The 19345-nt window shown below is 38.2% G+C and overlaps 1 protein-coding gene across 4 annotated transcripts in view; it reads right to left on the reverse strand.

The window, feature by feature from the left end:
- Window positions 1-19345, reverse strand: part of FIG4 (FIG4 phosphoinositide 5-phosphatase) — a 165743-nt gene that overhangs the window by 100260 nt on the left and 46138 nt on the right. For all 4 annotated transcript variants that reach the window (XR_014064459.1, XM_081526720.1, XM_081526721.1 and 1 more), the window contains 4 exons: window positions 12684-12840; window positions 10941-10991; window positions 5566-5714; window positions 2244-2372 (listed from right to left, as the gene is read on the reverse strand). Coding sequence is in view for 3 of the 4 variants with exons in the window: in XM_081526720.1 (XP_081382846.1) it covers window positions 2244-2372; window positions 5566-5714; window positions 10941-10991; window positions 12684-12840 (486 nt within the window). In the remaining variant the exon portion in view is untranslated. The remainder of the gene's footprint in view (window positions 1-2243; window positions 2373-5565; window positions 5715-10940; window positions 10992-12683; window positions 12841-19345) is intronic.

Raw genomic sequence — 19345 nt, forward strand, 5'->3', positions numbered from 1 at the left:
TCAGAGGAAATGGTAACCAGATGTAGGGTTATTGGTTAAGGGAAGACCTGTGGTCCCTGCTTGCAGCCAGGCAAGAATGTAAAAGGTACAACTAATCCTTCTTTGTCTTCAGAGACCATACACCTATCAAAGTGAGCACCTCTCCTTTAACAAGGTGTTTAAATTATGAAGCAATAGCTACTTCTGAGGGAACGGAGTTAGTATAGTACTGTGAGAGCACCCAAATTTGTCACCCAACTGCAAAACTGAACCCTGGGAACTGTTTAACCAAAATAAAGTTTGTTAATATTATCACTTTAGTTAACTTTCTGAGCCTCAGTTTCATCTTCTGTCAAATGGTGTAAGTGCAAAAAAAAATAAAAGTAACCAATTCTATTAGGTGGTTGGGAAGACTGGCTTAGGTAACCTGTGCAATGTGTGCCTGGCTTGTAGCAAACGTTCAATAAATAGCAATGACTGTTATCATCATATAGATTCCAGAATTCATTAAATGCTTGTTAACTGGGAGACTGGATTCATCATTTCAACTAATGAGCTTTAAAATTGTAATCTATGGTGCTATTTACTACTTTAAAGAAACACCCATTTATTGTACTTAATACATGCCAGGCCCTGAGTTAGCTCTTGAGAAATAAAAGACAGTTTAGAATTACTTTTTAGAAACTGCCCTTAGAAACTGTAGCACCTTCTCTTTAGAGTCCTTGGTGGTGGAAACCATGTGTTTTTTCCAGGTTGATTCTACTCTTGGAAAAATATATAGTAATTCGGGGCCAAATCTCATTATTCAGTGAATGATCAAGCAGATAACACCACTCACTGGCTGAAAATGAGTATAAGGTAATGAGCCATTTTACATGTAACACATAAATCTCACCGTCTTCATTCCAGAAGTCCTCTGCATCTTCATCGAGCCTCTCTCCTCACCCTCACTTGCCACAAAGGAGGCAAAACAGATCCTCTCCAAGGCCAACCTCTCCAACTCTACCCTTTGGCTCCCTGACTCCACTGCTGTCAAATGTTCTGGTGCAAGAAAGCACACTATTTATTAATTACATTCATCCACTCGGTGGTCTCAAAACAACCACTCCTTTAAAGTGTTCACTCTAGGTTTCTAACAAACCTAAGACACAGGGAAGAATGTCAACCAGAAAGCATGCTAGGTGCACAAATGTTCTTCAGGATCTCTAAAACGGGCAGGAAAAAACTTACCACCACCTCTAAAAAGTAGACATTGCCGTCTTAAGCCTCATAAAAACACATTCAATATAGCTAGAAATCAAATAAAATGACAAAAGGTATTTATAAGATTGATTTACCAGCTTAACACCAAGCTCAATCTATATCTATTTAATCTATTATGACTCTTCACAATCCAGATCTTCATTACGCCTGAACCACTGCAATCTTGTCCTAATGCATGTCCCTTGGTCTAGGGTGGATCAGATGGTAAAGAATCTACCAGCAATGCAGGAGACCCAGGTTTGATCCCTAGGTTGGGAAGATACCCTGCAGGAGGAAATGGCAATCCACTCCAATCCTGCCTGGAGAATTCCATGGACAGAGGAGCCTGGAGGGCTACAGTCCATGGGGTCACAAATAGTGGGACCTGATGGAGTGACCAACACACTTTGAAAATGGTTACCCACCCAAGCTTCCTAAGTACTGATTTGTATGTTACCCTCTTGAAAAAAACTTTCAAAAATTCTAGCACCAAACCCAAAGTCCTTCATCTGACCACCAAAGTAATCTAGTGATTGGCAGTCTGACTCCCCCTTAACCCATCTCCTTCTCACTCCATTGCACCTACCAGGCATTTTATACAGAAACCACAAGTACACTCCCATGAACTTTTCCATCTCTACACTCACGATGCTTCCCCAACCCCCAGTCTCACTGCCGAGGCCTGCTTCTTGATCAAGTCAAGCCAAGTTCAACTCTTCCTACGAGCCTGAGCTCATCCTCCCCTCCTGTTAGCGATTCTGCTCCTGCTCATAGGTAAGAATGACACTTACTACCTACAGCACCTTCTGTGCACAGAGCATTTTCTTCCTTGTTATTTACCTGTCTGTAGACATAATAGATCTGTATCCCTCTTTGTATTTCAACCACACAGAATGCATAATTATAATTATCTGCTGGATGTACAGATAATTGTAATGATCTTATAATTCATACATAGCTTTCTACAAATTGGTATAGCATAAATTTAATAATATGTATCTTAATGTTTTAAAAAAGGATACTTGACTGCCCACAGAATCCATGAATAATGTATAGCAGCCAGTCACGATGGACAGTGTTTTTAATTATATCTAGAAGTTCGCCGTTCCACACATACTTCATGTAAGGCTCACTAGAGATCCCAAATACACCTGAAAAAATAAGAGTCGGTATCAGGAATATAAGGAAATTGGTTGACATTCAATTCATTTTTAAGTTCTTAAACTTTTGTTTTTTAATTTCAAAATGTCTGATAAATATCACTGCTGTTTTCAGTGGATATAACTCATGTCATTGCCCAGAACACTGTGCTGATTCTGTACAAAGTTAAACAAAGAACACATTTTCTGATGTGTGAGAGTTTTTAACCTAGAGAAAAGCAAACAACTGGGAAATTAAGGACACACACACAAATACATGGATAAGGCTGACAGACAGCAGGAGCAGTGACTAGCAGCATGGCTCTGGTATCACAGCGCCTGGGTCCACGTCTGAGCTCTGCCTCACCAGCAGTGTGACAGGTGTGACCAAGAGGGTCACTTACTCTCAGTGCCCCGTTTGCTCATTGGTGCCCCTTTCATGTGATTGTTGTAAAGGCAAGTTGACAATGCACATGAAATGCTCAGAACAAGTCTCGCGTCTTACTCATAATTCCATAAGTGGTAGTTATTATTCTATCAAGCTTTTTTGATATGACAAAATTAATTTCATCAAGCATCATTTCAGGATATCCAAATAAATTTACTAAATATCAGTAAGTTTTACAAACCTTGTATAAAGTATAAAATAAGAAACAAGTATAAAATAATGGCTTAAAAGATTGTAACAGTTCTGCTTAGAGACAATCAATACTATTTTTCTTCTCAAAACATGTATGTTAAGAGTGTTTATATATACTATGACAAATACCCTTTGGTTTTATTTATAAAAAGTAAGCCTTCTCTGCCCCTTCAAAGACATTACACTGAGCATGAATAATGGATAGGAGTCCTGTCCTTGTCACTTACCAGCTCTGTGACCTTTGGCAAGTTACATAACATCTCAGAACCTCAATTTTCTAAACTGTAAAATGATGATACCACTCACCTCAGAGATATAATTCAGATTTTAAAAAAACATAATATATGCAAAGTGACTAACATGCTGCCTGACACATCAGAGACTTTTTAAAAAATATATTATTTTCCTTTTCTACCTACCCAGACAACTTTTGCCCTCTCTTTCTCTTTCCTATCAGTTTTCCCCTGTGTAGTAGGAGGATAATGCGTCCCTTCCCCACAGAAAAAATATCTGTGTTCTAATCACCAGAACCCATGAGTAAGTTATGTCACGTGGCAAGGAGAAATTAAAGCTGCAGATGGAATTAAGGTTGCTAATTAAGATGGGCAGACTATTCTGAACTGTCCAAGTGGGCCCACTGTAACCACGTGGGCATTGTGAGTGACAGAGGGAAACAGGACTGAGTGTCAGAGTGATGTCACGTGGGCAATCCTCAGCAGCCGTTGCTGGCTGCGAAGATGGAAAGGGTAAGGAAATGGCTTTTTCCTTAGGGTCTCAAGAAAGATACGCAGCCTTACCAACACTCTAACTTTAGTCCACCAAGATCTCTTTTGGACTTTTGACTTCTGTAAGATAATAAATGTGTATAGTTTTAAGTCACTGAGTTTGTGGAAATTTCTTATGGCAGTCATAAAAACCTAATACACAGTTTATTCATATCTATCAAGTAGAACTGCTCGACTGATAGCAAAAAGTTAGGCGGCTTTTGGAGTCTTAATTCAGGTCTCAGTACAGATATTCAGATTCATATGGGAGATGACACACAGTGCATATTTACTAATGCTTTTAGCTTTTCTATTACTAAGCACAATATTTAGAAGAAATGATGTGACAAATATTCAGGTACATGTTATCTTACCCTCCACCTGCCTCGAGTGGCACAGATTAGAGTTCAGATGTCTGAACCACAGCAAATTTCTGTGATCTAGATGTTTTGGGGTAGGGAGGGTGCACTGGGTTTGGCTTTAGCTCAAGTGATAGTCAATCTAATAAATGAACAAGAGTCAAAGGCAATTAACAGAGATGGCATTCAGTTGAAGTAAGTCTCAGTCTTCTTAGAGTGGACCAGAGCTTCTGGCAAAAGGCTAACAGAGCACAGCCTCTTCCTGAGTGTCCTGCAAGGACAGACCTTCTGGAACTTACCTTCGACCTCTGCACCCACATCTTCATCACTGTCACAGAAGTGGCACTGAGGAAGGGACCCAAAGACACTACTGACTTTTTGTCTCCACAGTAAGGCCAATTTAGCTAAACTGTCTTAACTTTACATTTGAAGCAATTCCTTCACAACATTCGCTCTGGCAATGTCTCTGGCTTTAGAGTGCTAGACCAATCCCTAAATCTAGGGATAAAGGTATCCATTCTGCTGTGTGCTGGTTAGTCTCAGATCCCCAGGGTCACCCTAGACTAGTCACACACAGGTCCTGCAGTAACCCCACAACAGTACTGACAGAAGCAGGGTGTGGGAGGGACAGGTGGGTCAAGCTGAGACCAATCAAAGTCAGAACAGCCTCTGACCTCCTGCAAGGGTTCCTCTGGACACTGGCCTTGTGATCTTAACCTCTAGGTCTTGGCTTCCTACTTAACCTTTATTTATTTGAAAGCAGCATTATATCTACTGAGTAGTTTTTTATGAGGATTAGAGATATGATACATAAATGTCTAGGCTGCAACAAGCAACCCAGGGTAACTCTGTTCTACAATTCAACTCATACACAATTGGTCTCTATGAAGAAAAATAGGTGGTGGTGTGTATTCTTCAATATTTAAAAAGAAAATTCTCCAGCCAAAGACTAAAGTTGAATGTATTCCATAAAAGGTGCATGATATTTTTGCTAGAAAACATCAGCATACAATTTTCTGGCTTGCCCACAAATGAAATCAATTTGGTAATGTATGATCTCTGGACTTCCCTCATAGCTCAGGCAGTAAACAATCTGTCTGCAATGCAGGAGACCTGGGTTCAATTCCTGGGTCAGGAAGATCCCCTGGAGAAGGAAATGACAAGCCACTCAGGTATTCTTGCCTGGAGAATCCCATGGACAGAGGGGCCTGGCAGGCTACAGTCCATGGGGTCACAAGAGTCGGACACTGCTTAGCGACTAAACCACCACCATGATCTCTATAAAAATGAATTCGTTAAGTTCATATATCTGAAGCAACTTCATGAAAGGACAAAGAGCAAATAGGAAAGGAGAAATATGAAGGAAATGTGAGTGAATTTAATGAGATGCCGTTTCATAGATGTCACATTAACATATATTGGATGTGCTGAAAACCACCTACCGTTTCCACCCTGTGTAATCAATCCTTCATCTTCAAAGATGTCGAAACTCTCCTGGCGAGTCTGGGTGGTTTCTGACTTTAACATCTCCAGGGGCATTCGCAAGACTGTGAGATTATATTGAAGTGAGTGGGACAAATCATAGCTGTAACTGAGAAGAGAAAGCTTAATAAGAATTAGAAAAGCAAAACATATTTCATAATCTTGGCTCCCAGAAGGAATTAAAACCTATGAACTAAATTAGTTAGCACCTAATTATGAACTGAGTTAGTTAGCACCAACAACGAAAGCAATGTTCAAATAAGCACCTTAAACATAGTAAATCATGAATATAATTGGAAATTTAAAAATCATTACATGACTTAGGCATTTGCATAAGTAGAAATACACAATAAAATGTTGGTAACCTACATTCACTGATTTGCATATGCCCTTTGTGATTCACACTGAAATTAATCTAACTTCATAGTCTTATATAACAAAGTCACACTTTTATATGTGTCTGAATGGACTATTAAAAATGCTATAATATCCACTCTAATAGTATTATACAAGGTCTGTTCTCTAGTTTACCTATAAGTGAAAATAATTATATTGATTACTAATGGTGGCACCACAACTTATTTAGTAATAAAATAAGAATAAGCAAATAACAGAAGCCACTACAGTGAAACATGTTTGAGAAGCATGTCATTAAAAAAATTATAACAGTCTGTGCAAATAAAATTTGCACAAAATCAACAACTTTTATAAGTATATAGCTATATATTTTTAGCATAGAATTTCAGACAGTATCTAGAATTTTTTAAGTTATACAAATTTGAAAGTATTTCAGTCATACCTTAAAATGGTTACAACTTCAGAGATTCTCACACATTTCTATTTCTTCTTTAGTTTATTAATATAATTTCAAGTTGATTTTTATTTAATCTGTTAAATTTAAATGTACCACATTTGCTTGATAGAGCCATTAATTTTATTAGCATCTGATCTCAGAGAGATAAAAACTATATTAAGAAGTTGGTTTCTCAATCCCATATACAAGAGCATAAAAAAACCTTAGGAATAAATTTAACCAAAGAGGTAAAAGATCTGTATACTGAAAATTATAAGATATGAAGAAAATAAACGAATAAGACACAAATAAATGGAAAGATATCCAGTGTTCACAGAGTGAGTGAGAGTCGCTCAGTCGTGTCCAACTCTTTGTGACCCAAATTCTCCAGGCCAGAATACTAGAATGGGTAGCCTTTCCCTTCTCCAGGGGATCTTCCCAACCCAGGGATCAAACCCAGGTCTCCCACATTGCAGACGGATTCTTTACTAGCTGAGCCACAGTGGAAGCCCAGTGTTCATGAAACAGAAGAATTAATACTGTGTAAATAACCATACTACCCAAAGACATCTACAAATTCAATACAATCTGTATCAAAATCCCAATTACATTTTCCACAGGAATAGAAAAAAACAATTCTAAAATTTGTATGGAACCACATAAGACTCCTAATAGTCAAAGCAATCTTAAGAAAGAAGAACAAAGCTGGAGGCATCAAACTTCCTGATTTCAAACGTCATTACAAAGTTACAGCATCAAAACGGCATGTTACCGAGATAAAAAAAAAAGACACCTAGACCAATGGAACAGAATTGAGAGCCCCAAAATAAAACCACTCAGATACAGTTAACTAATATTTGACCAGGGAGCCAAAAAGACGAATGGAGAAAGAATGGGCTTCCCTGGTGGCTCAGACAGTAAAGAATCTACCTGCAATACAATGCAGGAGACCCAGGTTTGATCCCTGGGTCAGAAAGATCCCCTGGAGAAGGAAATGGCCGCCTCTTCCAAGAATGGAGAATTCCATCAACGGTGTAGCCTGGCAGGCTACAGTCCAGGGGGTCTCAAAGAGTTGGACACGACTGAGTGACTGACAACCACTTTTCCAAAAAGACAAATGGAGAAAGGATAGTCTCTTCAATAAATGTGTTAGGAAAACTGGACAACCACCTGCAGAAGAATGAAACTGGACCCCTGTCTTACACCACTCACAAAAATTCACTCAAAATGGATTAAAGACTTAAATGTAAGACCTGAAACTATAAACTAATAAAAGAAAACACAGGGAAAAGCTCCTTGACATTGGTCTTCACAAAGATTATTTTTGGACATGATACCAAAAGTACAAGCAACAAAATAAAAAACAAACTAATGAAACATCAAAATAAAAAGCTTTGCACAGAAAAAGAGTGAGTGAGCAAAATAAAAAGGCAACTTTTTGAATGGGAGAAAATACTTGCAAACCATCTAACTGTTCATGGATTGACAGCCAAAATACATAATAAACTCATACAACTCAACGACAAACAAATAATCCAATTTTAAAATGGGCAAACGACTTGAATAGACATTTCCCCAAAGAAGACATTCAAATGGCCAATAAATGCATGAAAAGATACTCATCATCACATTGGGAAATGCAAATCAAGACAACAATGAGGTACCACTTCATACCTATTAGAATGGCTACTATAAAACAAGAAACAGCAGGATTGGCAAGGATGTAGAGAAAAGAGAACTCTTTGCACTGCTGGTGGGAACATAAATTGGTGTAGCCATTATGGAAAATAAAATAGCAGTTTCTAAAAAATTAAAAACAGAACTACCATTTGATCCAGAAATCCCATTCCTGGGTACATATCCAAGAGAAAAAAGATCACCATCACAAAGAGCTATCTGCACCCCCATGCTCACTGCAGAATTAATCAAAATACCCAGATGTGGCAACAACCACAAATGAACAGATTAATAACTTAACAAAGGAACAGATAAATAAAATGTAGGGTATATTAAAAAAAATAGTAGTTGCCAGTGGCTGGGGGAAATGGAGAACTATCAGCCAAAGAGTACAAACTCTTAGCCATAAGATAAATAAGATCTGGGTATCTAATGTACAGCATGGTAACTGTAATTAACAATACTGAAGTATATGCTTGAAATGTGTTAAGGGAGTAAATCAAGTGTTATCAGTACCACACACAAAATCACAGCTATGTGATGGGATGGTGTTAACTAACACTGTGGTGATCATTCTGCAATACATCCATGTATCTAATCATCACATTGTACAACTTAAACTTACAGATGTCAGTAATATATCAACAAAGTTGGGGGCGGGGCGAGAAACTGGGCTTTTACTTTTAGCAATCAGCTTTTCCTATTCAAAACAACTGATTTATCCTAGCTGAATCTTAAGAATGTAATATAACCTTTTTTAAAGTCTTTAACCTCATATTTTTTACTTATGGAATAACTTGATAAGAACTCAGTAGGAGAATGCAGATGAACTTGAAAAACATGAAGGAGAAATCACTTCTAACAGCTCAGCTCCACTGAGCTTCAGTAATACCTCAGAGAGACTATAAACAATTAAGCAATGATGGCTGAAAAGCAAATGATGGAGACAAATACAATGGAAATATACTTTCATTAAACATTCATGGAAGCGAAAATCATTCTTTAGAAGCCCTTCACTATACTATTGCTAAATTAATTTTCTTCAGTTTCACATCAATGAAGACATAATCCACTCTACCTAGTAGATATATTTTTATTTCATAAATAAATAAATGTTTAACTATATTAACAGTTTAAAAATAAATTTAAAATAATGCAAAGCACCCTAGCAGTACATAATGCCAACAGCTACAACACCCTGGGTCCTCTTAGTCCTATGACTCCAGCCCATTGATATATGCTATTTTGTGTTCTTCATTTTACTTCGAACACTGTAAGTGACAGAATTTTCCATGCAGCACAATAACTTGCTATCTATCTGGCCTACATATTGGTCACTTCAGTGATGGTATAACGCTCTCTCAGGATACTCTGCTATAATTTACTTGCTTATTTTTCAATTCACCATATTTGAGTTGTCCCTGCATTGGTTGGTTTGCTTGTTTGGGCCATGATAGAGAAGCTATTTGTAAAGCTAGTGCCTTTACAAACAGGGACTAATATTCTCCCTCCTGATTTATTTTCTTCAGATATATTTTCATACATACTTGATGTTACATTCCTCTCCAGGAATATTATTAATTTACAATGCCAACAACAATATGTTGGTACTACAACAGTTCTCCTTAAGTTTATTTTTACCTAATTTTTACTAGATTGTTAACTGAAAACTGTGAAACAGTTACAACTCTGTATATAAACTTTTAAAAAATTTATTTATTTTAATTGGAGGATAATTACTTTACAATATTGTGATGGTTCTTGCCATATATCAACATGAATCAACCGCAGGTATACACGTGTTCCCCCCAACCCTGAATCCCCCTAGACTTAATGCAGATTTAATTTTTGTAATTCAAAATTATAAAATAAGCCATTACAGTATCTTGAGTAGAGATCCCTGTGCTATATATAGTAAGTCCTTATTAGTTGTCTATTTTACATATAATAGTGTGTGTATGTCAATTCCAATCTCCCAATTTATTCCTCTCCTCACTTAACCTTGGCAACATAAGTTTGTTTTCTGTATCTGTGACTAATTCTCTGTAAGGGCCTATATGGGAAAAGAATCTTAAAAAAAACAGAATAGATACATATATCTCCTCCCCCCAAGAGCTGACTCACGTCGCTGTACAGCAGCAACTAACTAACACAGCACTGTAGATCAACCATACTCCAATAAAAATTTTTAAAAATCTGCAGAAATAGACATGACTTTCAATATTTGTTTTGTTAATGTTTTATAGTTTGACCCTTAATTAATTCAACAACTGTGTGTTTATGTGTTAATCTCTAGATTTAATATCCTATGACATTTTCTATTTGGTGTGCTAGATGAAAATGTATATTTGAGAACTGGCAATAATTATTTTTAATAGAGTGCTTCTTGCCAGTCCTACAGGAGTAAGTAATTTAATTTCTTCAATCTTTAATTTGCTCTTCTGTAAAAAATAAAAGATCAGTATATAATTTTAAATTATTATTGCCACTCTCATTTGAATAAAGGATGCAGGAATTTTACAGTTTCCTGTTCCAGAGATGATGATAATATTGAAAACTTCAGAAGTAAATATGCTCAAACTCAAAAAAAATGACAAAATAAAAGTATTTCTTTAAAATCATAATGAAAAGATGATTTTTCATAGTAAGAATAATTACCATTTAATTTATCCATTCAAAATTTCAAAAATTAGACTTTTAAAAGGAAGAATACTTCTATTTATATTATTTCAGATGAAAAGATTTGGCTATTTAAAAAAAAAAAAAATCAAAGTACTACTGTGTCCTCTGATTCTGTTTTTACCCTGCAGGAAATAATATAAACATTTAAGAGACTGATAGGAACAAAACTAAGCTCAAACTTACCTAAAGTAAAAATTGCTGGATAGGTCCACATTTTGGAATATTCGTAGATACCTTAAAAAAAATGATTACTACAGTTAACAATATGATGACTACAGTTACCGCTGCTATGATACATATGAAAGTTAAGAGAATAGATCCTAAAAGTTCTCACCACAGGAAAAAAAAATGTTCTTCTTTTTGTTGTGTCTTTATGAGATGATGGATGCTAACTACACCTATTGTGGTCGTCATTTCACAATATACATAAGTCAAATCATTATGCTGAACATCTTAAACTTACACAGTGGTATACGTCAATTTTATCTCAATAAAACTGGGAAAATATGACTGTAAACTACATGAGATATAATGTTTTCAGTTAGTGTAAGACAAAATTCAACTTTATCTGGTAAGCTCTACTTCCTCTTGTCTGAAACACACTTATTTTTTTACCCCACTCCAAACATCAAAGACAGGTCACAAAGTCCCAGAAAACCACTATCTAAGAAGGTTTTAAGCAAGAAAACCATATCACCTTTAAATTCTGGTTCATGTTCTAGAACAACACTATAAAGGTACAAAGTGTAATTAAAGTCTAAGCTGCTATCTTCCCTAAAAACTCATAAACGTGCCTAACTTTGTTCCATTTTGAGTTTTTATAATATCAAACCAATTCTAGCATTTTCTCTATCAATTTATTAACAGTCTTTCCCCATATATCCAAGGTTCCAATAATTTCCCCAAAAAACTTTCTGAAGCTTTTGAAATGCATAGAAAAATTGGGGGGGGGGGAAATAGTATAATGAATAGCAGTATGTCCTTCACCTGAATTCACTGTTAAATATTTCTCCTTACACATACATACATTCTCTCTCTTTAAATACACAAGTACATTTTATTTTTCTACACCATTTACAGTAAGAAGCAGACATGATGACAATCCTAAATATTATATATCTTAATATTATGTATCTATTATGAACAAGGACAATCTCCTAAATAACCACAATGTCACTATACACTCAAAATTTAATACTGATCCAATACCCCCTAGTATATAGTTCATATAAAACCATTCCAGTAAAGTCCTTTACAGCTCTGCGCCTGTGTGTGTGTGCACACTGTGTACATATTCTAATCCAGGATCCAGCAGAAATCCAAGTGCTGCCCTTTGTCATGTTTATTCTAAAATCGAACTCTCTGGCTCTTCCTGTATTTCACGACACTGACTTCCTGAAGGGTCTGGGCCAGTTGTCTTACAGAAAGTCCCACATATGGATTTGTCTGATTATTTTACTCATGCTTAGATCCAGTTTAAATATTTTTATCATACTTAGATTCAATTTAAATAGTTTTAGTAAGAAAACTACACTGGCTATTGGTGTCCTTCCCACTGCTTCATATTAAGAGGCAAATAATGTCAGTTTTGTCTCATTATTGGTGATGCCAAGTTTGATCATTTGGTTAAGTATGTTTGTCATTTTTTTCTCTTCGTAAATAATAAAATATTCATGAAGTACAGTATGTTGAGGTATTCATGAAGTACAGTATGTCAACAATAACCTCTCACGTAATGGTTTTAGCAGCCATTATTGATTTTTGCCCAAATCAATTATCATAATGCATGGGCTTCAATAGCGCTTGAACAAAAGCTGTAACATTCTGAGCCAGTATTTACATTTTAACATTTATAATCTATTGATTATGTTTTGCTTTCCAATTGGTCTACAGATCAAAAAAATAGCAGTTACCACCAGTACATACCTAGCTTCATCAGGATGACTAATCCGTACAGAATCATTGGGTATATAGATCATATTTGTATCTTCAATCTTATATATCGCATGACCTCCAATATCTGCCATCTTCCTCCTTTTGGTTATTAACACAATATAATAGCCTTCTAAAAACCTGACAAAACCTACACAACAACAACAATAAAACAAAGATAAATGCATCTCCTAAACTTAGTAATGCTTTCAGATACATACTTAAAAGGCAAAAAGACTTTGACATATTTCCTGCTTTATTATTTCTCTAATTTACAGCCATACAAATTTTCAGCTGTTTTAGAATTATCCTCTAGAAATATTTATCTCACTTAAAATACTACTCTGAACAATTTGATTATAGGAAGACCGTATGTGTTAAGGTTCAGTAACACTAAATTTCCAACTACACACTAGTTACCATACAGTCTTGGTTAAAAATGTTCTGGCTCCCAGAACTTTTGCTTTGGAAGTTAAAACTAATTATCTTGGTGGTTGGGGGGAGGGAGAGGGGCTCACTTCTGAACTGGCTATGTGACGAGCTCAGCAAACCCTCTCCCCAATGACTGGTGAAAATTATAAAAACAAAACACTGACAGTTTCTGGAAATTCTCCTAATGTCATACAGCATATGGAGAAGCATTTATTCAAAAAAATCTACTAGATCTTGGAAAGACCAGCCAGTCTGTGGCATCCGAACCACAGCTTGCTTCCCTCCTACACCCTTCTCCCAATTCAGAGTGTCTACTCCCAGTAGGTGTCCCCAAAAAGACAGTACCCCCTCTTCCCTCCCCAGGTCTCAGTCTAGGGCCCTGGTTTCTGCTCTGGAGGTGCAGGCCACCAGCGTTTCTCATCCCCTCCAGCTCTGTGCTGCAAATTCTTTATTCCAGGCAAGCACATCTGAAACTGGGGGCTCCTTTCTTCTACCCAGTTCCTACTCGTAGAGTGATGCTCTACCCCAGCACAGACACTGGATCCCGTCACCCCAGCTCACTCACTGCGGGAGTCAGATACGGTCACACACAGTTGACTTCCTACCAGAAACAACGGAGGCCAGAAGGCTGTGGGATAACTTTTTCAAAGCACTGAAAGAAAAACTCAACCAAGGATCTCACATATACAGCCTAACGTTTTTTCAAAACTAACTTTCTTGTGTGCACGTGTGGGTGTCCCCCTTGCACTTGCCCTCCTTCTCTCTCTCCGAGTGTTGCACTCTATAAAGTCTGAGCTAGGATCTTGGGGCTATAAATTTTTGCTCTAGAATTGGCAATACCCATAGTCTCTGTCATGTTATTCTTAGTTGAGATTAGTAATTGAACGTACTAATGTAAATGAGCCAAAATATTTAAGAGAAAGATACCATAAGGATTTCAATGAACCACGTTACTGCTATTAAAACAATGAAAAAATACTTACATTTTGGAGAGCCACAAAGCACATTTTTTTAAAATGTTCATTTGTGCTCCTCCCCACTAGAGGGAAATGGCAACCTACTCCCCACTATTAGGGAGAATTCCATGGACATAGGAGCCTGGTGGGCTACAGTCCATGGGGTCACAAAGAGTCAGACATGACTGAGTGATGCATCTGGGGTACTTCCACTTGGAGACTAGCCCAAAATTCCCTGACTAAAGCTAAAGGACATAAAATAGGGAAAAAAGCTTAATGTCAACCTCATTAAAAGCAAGTTAGGAAGCAGTTATCCTTTAAGAAGGCCAAAACCTACAAAAGCAAGGGTCTTGGAAGCAGCATAAATACCCAAAAAGGGTATCTAATTGAGTTTAAGTAATAAATATTTCCAAGACAAATCAGTTTTCCTTTTGTTCTTGTTATGTATTTTTTATATAAGGAAAAAACCTCTCTGTAATAATTTCCCCCAACCTGCATTCCAATTGAATTTTAATTTTATGTTTTCAGTTCTAGACTATTTCATCCTACACATCCCTTTATATTTTTAATAAAGTAAATATACTGTACAAAAGAACACTCTCTACCAGCATAAGTGCCTTTTGCATATTATGAGATTATTCTCTTTTTACTACCAATTGGAAATGTCACTTGTTTTTTTAAAAGGCTCCCATCAAATACAGCCAACAGTTAAAAGGCTTCAGTCTGGCACAGATCTCTGTCAAAAGTCAGCCTCATCATCATTTTAACACATGAAAAAACAGGACAAGTTTTTCATCTTCATTCTGTACACTTCTGGTCCCAGACCAATTTTCCCAAGCTCTTCCCAGAAGCCTAGACGACAGTCATCATGCAAAAGTGACGTCTTTTTCTCCAAGTAGAGAAGGCTGTGTCGTTTGTGATGGAAACCAAGAAAAGTAAATAAAAAGGGACAGTGTGAGAGGATGGAGTGGTGTGGGGTTCTGGTGGCTGGAGAGGACCCCACAAGCTCACCAACAGGGCAGAGGGCACTATCCTGTTGGGTCACCCTGTCAGCTGGTCACTATCTTCAGAGCCTCTGGGCACTGTGACAGAGGGGTATCAAAAATCACAAGGGACCAAAGTGACACTCTAACACCAGATCTATCATCCCCTCACGAGTCGAGGCCCACATGCCATTGCTGTTTTCCCTTTCTCTTGGATCTGCAAACTGTCTCTAAGGGTGCTGCTTTAAAGAACAACCAAGCCCATCACTTAGTCTACTATAAAGACACTCTACCACTCCCCTTCAACCCATTAGCAGCTTACAAGAGTATCCTCTCACTGGTGACACAGGCAGAAAAAGGACTTATATCAAAAGGAGCTGGATGGTCAGAGTACCGAGAGTAGGAAGGACTACAGGCCTCCACCCATGTCCCAGGACCTCATTAAAAACTGGTTGAGAGTGACTAACACTTTTCACTTTCACACAGTCTTGTAACCACTGCTGAGATCCAACATAATATTCCCATCACTCCAAAAACATCCCCTCAGGCTCCTTTGATGTCCATCCACTCTTCCCACCCCCAGCACCTGGCAACCACTGATGGATTTTCTGACTCTGCAGACTTGGCTTCTGTAGCATGTCACAGAAAGAGGCAGGGGCATAAAAACAAAAAAACTGGGTCAGCGATGCTCATGACCTATCTGGTGGTCTCCCAAACCTCCTGGCTGTCAAACCACAATGGAACAAGTCATAAATGGGCAGCACAGCTACAGGACAGGCTCAAACCATGTCAAGGGACCAGAGACGGTCCATGAGCTTTCAGTACCAGTCCATGAAAAGAAATGCAAACAAACTGAAAGGAAGGGTTTAGGATCATCAGAGTTCATGACCAATGAATCTGCCTTGAACAGGCAAGACTAGTTTGGATATTATGAACTTATGTGATGAGTCACATGTGGTCCAAGCTGATGGCAAGTTATGCTCAGTAGGCTCTTGTGTTGGTCTTGACACGTTGCTGGAAAAAAGACTGGTCCTTTACTATAGACAGTTGAGAAGCATAGCTCTAGATTCTTATAGACTTTGAATTAAATTAACCATGGTAACAGTTCAAAACCGTCCAGCAAAAATAATATTCACAAAGTGGGCATGCTGAAAAAATTGAGAGAGAAAATACTTCAGCCACAGAACAGAAGACAACCACTCAAGTCCTTTCACACATGTATTATTCTGACAATCAGACTATATATACTTCCAAGGTAAGTATTTTGTGTTTTGCTATTTCAGCAGCCCTCATTTGTCTAGCCAATACTAGACAAATCATAGCCTTTTATTAAGTCCTTATTTACTCTTCAAAGATTCTAAGCATGGTTGAATTAGAATAAATAAAGTGCATTTCTACGAAAGTAATAAATGCTTACTTAGTACATTACTGTGTCACTTTACTGGCAAGTCAACCTTACAGTGACTTCACCATCCAAGATGAGTCTCAAAGGGGCCTCAAATTGTGATAGAAACGTACCACAATATCTAAGAATGCCACCTAAGAGAAACATGGCAATATCTTCAGTCTTCATCTAAAGCTTATTAATAGCTGTGTATAAAACGAGTATTTATTTGGCTATAAACTTGGTTATCTGTGGATTAAAATAAAGCTATGGTTTTACAAGCTTAGTTATCAATAGATTTACAATGAGGCAAGGAATATTGCTAAAAGCAAATATACCCAGAACAATGAAGAATGATCAAAGTACCATTAAAGTAACACAGTACACCATCTGCATGCATGCATGCATGCTAAGTCACTTCAGTCGTGTCCAACTCTTTGCAACCTGTCGGCTGTAGCCCATCAGGCTCCTCTGTCCATGGGATTTTCCAGGCACAAATACTAGAGTGGGTTGCCATGCCCTCCTCCAGGGGATCTTCCTGACCCAGGGATCGAATCTGCGTCTCTTACGTCTCCATTGGCAGGCAGGTTCTTTACCACTAGTGCCACCTGCAAAGCCCAGGACAGCATCTAGAGGCCACTTAATGTAAAAAGCAAACTGCCCGATACAACTCCAAAACACCCAAGGGCAGCTATTTTAAAATATAGTTCAATGGGCTTCCCAGGTGGCGCTGGTGGTAAAGAACCCGCTTGCCAATGCAGGAGACATAAGAGACACGGCTTTGATCCCTGGGTGAGGAAGATCCCCTGGAGGAGGGCATGGCAACCCACTCCAGTGTTCTTGCCTGGAGAATCCCATGGACAGAGGAGCCTGACGGGTTACAGCACATAGGGTGGCAAAGAGTTAGACATGACTGAAGTAACTTAGCACACATACCCACAACTGATCTTCAACTCATTATACTTAATTAGCAAGGAAGGTTCAAGTTTGAATATTTAACTCTGACTAATTAGGCATTCAATATTACATATACTTTAGGAAATTTACTTTTTTCAAAAGTTGTAATAAAGTATTAGCATTTAAAGAAATGAGTTTAACCTATTAAGTATCTGATTAAGCCTAATGTATTTAAGACACTTTTTTTATTTCTAGATCTTTTTCTTTGACTAAGAGTTAAGTAACACTTAAAGTGGAATTTAACATATATGGAATATACGGAATTGAAACACATGAACTCACTTGATATACACTAACATGCACATGTTATCCATTAAACGTTATCCATTAAACACTTATCCATTAAACATGAAACCTCAAGGGATTTGTCAAGACTAACCAGAAGGTACACAGAAGGTGCCAGTCCTATGCAGAAGAAACTAATTATACCGACCACTCTCAACCTTCCCTGGCAGCTGCCTAGGACACAAAATGGACCTAAAGGGATTCCACATGAAGGGCTATGAGAGCACATCGAGAAAAACAAACTTCAAACACAGCAGAATGCGCATAATCAAAGTCTCAACAAGTACACATTCACCAAATAGAAAGCGCTAATCAGAAAAATGAACCTAAGAATATGAAACTATATAGCATAAGTCAGTCCGTATTAATTTTGTTAACATCTACAGATACCACTCAGTAAACATTACAGACAGTTCAGCGGGTTTAAGAAGCAGAAAGATAATTTTGTGTTGGGAAAAAAAAAAAGACTTGAAATATAGCCATGCCAACAGAGAAGCTGAGACACAACTGCTCTCTGCCTGGCTTCCAAGGTCCCAGCGATCTGGCCTCACAGACCCCTTGCCAGCATTCCAGGGCCCGTGGGCATCTTCACGCCGGAGCTTCTGCCGTCACCCCTCCTGGAGCTCTCGCCTCCCTTCCCCACATCCATCCAAAGCTTGCTTCTCCTCCAGGGTCCAGCCTGAGTCTTATCTTCTCCAGGAAATCTTTCCTGGCCACTCCAGGTCCAAGCAGTCTACCTCTTATGTAATCTCCAGCATTTACTATTGACTGCACAACTGGGATCCAAATTCCAGTCCTGGAGTTGTTTCCTGGGCACTGGGTTTTGGGCCCCCCCCAACCCCCCATCCAATCCAATCACCCTAAGACTCCCTGGGACAAATCCAGGAGCAAAGACAGGTTTTCTGACCCACTGTCACGAGGGACAGCGCACCAGCAGAACTGCGGGGCATCTTCCAAACGCCCCACAAGCTGGGCCATGGACTCCTTTAAAGGCCAAGGCCACTTCTATGCTTGTTCATGAATAAGTAAAGGCATTATTATAGGATTTGGGAAAGAGATTAGGTAAAATTTAAATGAAGAGGCTCAAACCAGAGCAAGACTGAATGTAAAGAGATAAACATTAGGTCTGGACTGGGAAGCAGACTCGGGGTCTCATTTCCTTGAAAGCAATAAAGTGAACAGAGCCGCAGTCGGCTGCGTCCAGAAAGCCCTTCTCTGAAGCTCCGCCTTGTCAACCGACGCTGCCTCTTGGCGTCAAAATGACTTAGATCATCCAGGCGACAGGGGTATGTTTTCTCTCACTGACACGATTTTAAAGAGCAAAGTTTCCGACTGTCTGTGATTTTAGAGAACAAAGTTTCTCTGAGAGTAAGAAAGCAGCTGTCACTCAGAGAAGGAGCTTGTGACACTTTACACTGCAGCGCGTCCTTGAGAGAAACTCCTCTAATTTAAAAGCTGGTTTTACCTGTATCTGTTTTTCCAGCTGATGTTTACAAGTCCAAGCCAATTTTCACTTTTTCATTTCTTGACAAGCCAGACTCCTTACAGGTCCAAGCCATCGTGACATTTGTTCATATCCTATACGAACCTGAGCACAATCCTGCACATATAGCACATATTATATACAGGCTATCTGACACCTGGGTGGTAGATGATTCA

Source organism: Giraffa tippelskirchi, chromosome 9 (assembly GCF_054371585.1).
Source record: "Giraffa tippelskirchi isolate mGirTip1 chromosome 9, T2T-mGirTip1v1.2.pri, whole genome shotgun sequence".
Taxonomy (NCBI): Eukaryota; Metazoa; Chordata; class Mammalia; order Artiodactyla; family Giraffidae; genus Giraffa; species Giraffa tippelskirchi.